The sequence below is a fragment of the Triticum urartu genome, chromosome 6A (assembly GCF_056163025.1).
Source record: "Triticum urartu cultivar PI428250 chromosome 6A, HENAU_Tu73, whole genome shotgun sequence".
In the NCBI taxonomy this organism is placed as follows: domain Eukaryota; kingdom Viridiplantae; phylum Streptophyta; class Magnoliopsida; order Poales; family Poaceae; genus Triticum; species Triticum urartu.
This window is the reverse complement of record NC_141878.1, coordinates 482,890,053-482,894,444: the sequence shown is the minus strand read 5'-3', so window position 1 is coordinate 482,894,444 and position 4,392 is coordinate 482,890,053. Positions and strand designations below refer to the sequence as shown.

General features: G+C 40.5%; 1 protein-coding gene across 1 annotated transcript; it reads right to left on the bottom strand.

The window, feature by feature from the left end:
- Positions 1–1,532: 1,532 nt before the first annotated feature.
- LOC147965801 (protein FAR-RED IMPAIRED RESPONSE 1-like) lies at positions 1,533–3,637 on the bottom strand. Its single transcript, XM_087530615.1, has 5 exons — positions 2,833–3,637; positions 2,499–2,524; positions 2,253–2,384; positions 2,019–2,153; positions 1,533–1,943 (listed from the first exon to the last, which is right to left on the bottom strand). The coding sequence occupies exons 1-5, from the start codon at positions 3,635–3,637 to the stop codon at positions 1,533–1,535; spliced, it is 1,509 nt and encodes a 502-aa protein (XP_087386741.1).
- Between the last annotated feature and the right edge of the window lie 755 nt (positions 3,638–4,392).

Here is a 4,392-nt window from a genome sequence, read left to right as displayed (position 1 = left end):
GTACAAGCTGTTTTTTAGTTGGTCTAACAGGCAATTTTATCAGGCTCTTATTTTGGTTTTGTCAGACATCATACTATTAAAGAGTTTTAGCTGGTACCTAGTTATGTTACTTTTCTATGGTAACTTTCATGTATGCCTACTGGTAACATATGTTGTCACTGTCCTGATAACTTTGCCTTTTTTAACTGTAAATGCATTGATAACTTCTTGTGTTCATGTGTTCACATTTTTCCTGTCTGTGGTAACTTTCATGTATGCCTACTGGTAACATATGTTGTCAGTGTCCTGATAACTTTGCCTTTTTAACTGTAAATGCATTGATAACTTCATAACTTATTGTGTTCATGTGTTCACATTTTTTAATAGCTATTGTTTCCAACACTGCAAAAGTTGGGACGTCTACCAAAGGACGGGCATTGGTATGTCTTGTGCCTTAATCTCAAGGCAAAACGATTTGAAGTTCTTGATTCTCTTCGTCCACAAGATAGCCCTTCACTCATCACACATGCGACGAAGCTTATGAATGACATTATAAAAGCCTGGTTGATTGCGTACAAGGACTCGAGTAAGCAGATCCAAGACTATGATCTGGTGTACATCGATGTGTTCAAACAGGACAATGGGTTAGTTTTTTTGGCTAGTACTCCATCATTTTTTTCCATCTAAATACCCGGTAACTTAGTAGTGTAGCATTTTAAAAGTTCATTCACCTTTTTGCTTATCTTATTTTGCTTTCTAACACATTTTTTATTTTTTTCCTTACAACACTGATTGCGGTTTCTTCGCGTTCAAGATCTTGGAGTTCTGGGATGGTAAAAATATCCCGACAATAACTAAGGAGCAGATCCCGGCGCTGAGGAAGATATTGACAAGCATGTGGCTGGACCATCCTCTTAACAAATGCACGCGATGGCACTATCACTTGTTCAATAAGGAGTAATTGATGTGAGAAATTTGCACCAATATAAGTTTTATGATTAAGAACGATGATAGTTTCATACATTTTTACTGGGCTGATTACTATCTTTTTTATACATTTTTGCTGATAATTATGATAGTCAATGCTGATAACATACTATAACAGGTGCTGATAACTTTATTTTTCATTGCGTCATAACATTTTGCTCACAAACAAAGAACGATAACTAATCTCATTCTCATTTTTTGAAAATCCCCATTACATTCTGGACGATAACTTACATGTTTCAATGCTGATAACTTTTCATTACATGGTGTCTCGACACCGTTTTACACAATAAAATGGGTAAAATTGATAAGTAAAATCTCTAACTTGCATTTTTCAATGCCCATCTAACTTGCATTTCTCAGTGCGGGATGGGTGAGGTACATTTGCGTTTATCATGATCTATCAACCCGCAGACTCTACACTTCCTCTCTTTTTTTGGCTTTGCAATGTCAAATGGGTGCTGGAATCTTTTCTCTCTCGGACGCCCTTTCATAGTAGACTTTGGTGGGTCTAGTATCACTCTTGTGTTTGGTGATTGGGATCCCTAGGCATGTGAGCCCTGGAACTAGAAAATATTGCCAGACACATGCATGACAGGAATGCTTCCTTGATGCGCTACTGGGACACCTTCAGTGGCACTAGTCCCTGGTGGTGAAGAAAACATTTGTGCTTCTTTTCCCTCATCTTTTTCCTTTCTTGCTTTCTTTAGCTGCCTCTTTTTTAGTGCATCCATGTCGTCTCTGAAAGCATTAACATGTTTCCTTACCAATGCCATCCCTTCATCAGTAGTGCAAGCGTCTTTTGCTTGTTCCTTGAAATCATTCAGAATAGATGTATATCTCATGATATTTTTTCCTTCTTCTGTCATACCCTTCTTAACTGTTGGCTGTTGGTAATCAGGCTGAACAAGATCCTTTTCTGGATCCCATGTCCACCTATCCAGGATATACTTCCTCGGTATCTCGTAGACTCCAATCTGTTCCATTACTCGTAGTATGTGTGTGCACAATAGCCCATCGCGATCAAACTTGCAGCAAGTGTATAAGTATACCCCTTCATCCTTGTTCGCCTGCACATGGTAGTCCTTATCCCCATACTTTGGTAGTATGCCTCGGAGCGACCACATCCTGAAGGTTCCATCTTGCAAAGTGTCGCATCCATAAGCAGTCTTTAGCTTCATCTCTACCTGGAACTTGGAGAACAGATTTTGTGTGTATATCCCTCGCATCTGTAACTTGATTGGGTTCAACGAATACATGTCTGTCTATTTGTAAATTGTGTTCACTTGCTCTTTCGCCACAGCCACCATTACTTTCTCCTGGATTGCAGTGTATTGAGTTGCGAATTCAATCAATGAGTTGTTGGGGTTCACATACTTCTTGAGCACAACATTGAATCCCTCGCTCCTTGCAGTTGTCTGCAAGAATGGAAAGAAATGCTTCATGTAGTACACTGGGGCCCAACATTTCCTATTTTCCCACAGTCATTGAAAATGTTCATTGTCGATCTGGCCATATTCATCCATCATTGCCCACCATTTGTTTTCAAACTCTTCCTCTGTGATACACAAACATGAGACAATCACAACATCATACACAATCATTGATAATTAAAGTACAAGTATGCTGGTAACTTTTCTTAGTTGTTAGATGGTAACTTTATTGAACAGTTTTTCCAGATCTGGTAACTTTTCTAAACCACAAGTTGGTATCAACATATGTAACTGCCCCCTGGTAATATAGCCAACAAGATCATGATAACTTGTGTAGACCCACACATGGTAACTTGTGCATCACATATATTCATATGGCTTTCTCAAGTTTGCTACATGGTAATTAAAATGGGTCAACAGTTTAGGTACGTACCAGTCAAGCTGTTGTCAACACAGTCTTTGAACGCTTTGTTTAGTGGTTTATCATCAGCCATAAGTTTTCCAAGTTTCTCATGCGCCTTCTTCATTATATGCCAGCGCCAATTTCTGTGTATTATGTTCAAGAAGACCTCGTCGATCGCACTCCTCATTGCAAAGTCCTGGTCTGTGATGATGTTTTTAGGGGCAACACCACCCATTGCATGGAGGAATGTGTTAAACAGCCACGCAAAATTTTCCTTTAGTTCGTTTCGAACGAAGCCACACCCAAACTGGATGGATTGACCATGGTTATTAATTCCAATGAATGGTTCACACGGTATCTTGTACATGTTTGTCATGTATGTCGTGTCAAACGACAAACCGTCATTATACTTTGCATATGCCCTGCGTGATGCGCCATCTATCCAGAACAAGTTCTCAACCCTGTCCTCATCATCAAGTTTGATTCTCCAGTAGAAATATGAATCTTTGGCCCTCATCTCTTGGAAGTATGCAATTGTGCTCCCAATGTCCTTGTGGCGGTGCTCTAAGCGAAACTTAGCTCGTTGATTAGCAATATCTTGTGTCGTGTAGGGTACGTCTTTAGCGCTTCCGTAGAACCATGACATCAGCTGCATCTGCCTCGCAGTCTCAGCGTTGCATCCGTGCAGAACCCTCAAGAAGTCCTGCTCCTCCTTCGGAATGTACCGATGTGATGATAAGAATTTTGTTAGGGACGGCTTTTTGATCAGGGGGTGATTGTGGGTGTCCTCGAAACGGTCAACAATCCACCATGCATCATCGTGGGATAGGTACATGTGCGCTTCACATTCAGTCCTAACAACTTTCTTTTTTTCCTCTTCTTGACAATGCTGGCTGGGTTTTCCACATCTTGCAGCTCATCCCTGTCCTTTCATCATTTGCCATATTTTGTACAAACTAGTAGCACCCTGCTTATAGTTCCATCAATCCTCTCTTTCTTGAATTGCTGCCTAATTGCAAAGCTAGTCCTGCGCGTGTAGGTGCTGTAGTGGTCACGTGCGCTCTCCAAGGTGTCAAATTTTGTCCCTTGTAAAGATGGCTTAGGTGTGGAATATGCCTCCATGTTGCTTCCTTCCATATCAGCATCGATCCCAGCAGATTCTGGAGTTGCTGGTTCACTTATTGTCTGCTCTCCAAGGCTCCTAGCTCCTGTGCTTGCATTTGTTCCAGCACTATATACACTTGTTCCACCACTGGGCAAGCTGTTGTTTGCGCTGATTGCCCGAGCACCTGCAATTTGGCCTGGTAGATTAGTGGAATATTACATGATAAATAACAGTTTTCTATCATGATAGTTTTCTGAAGATTCAGTGAATGTATCTTTCTTTTCTGCCTAAACAATCCTGGTAATTTGCATACTCTGAACCTGGTATTATGAGTGCACCAATGCTGGTAATTTACAAACCAACTTCAACAGTAAAGCATTCTTTCTGCCTAAAAAACCCTGGTAATTTGCATCCTCTGGACATTGTAATATGTGTGCACCAATGGTGTTAAGTTTCAAACCCACTTCAATAGTAAAGTATTCTTT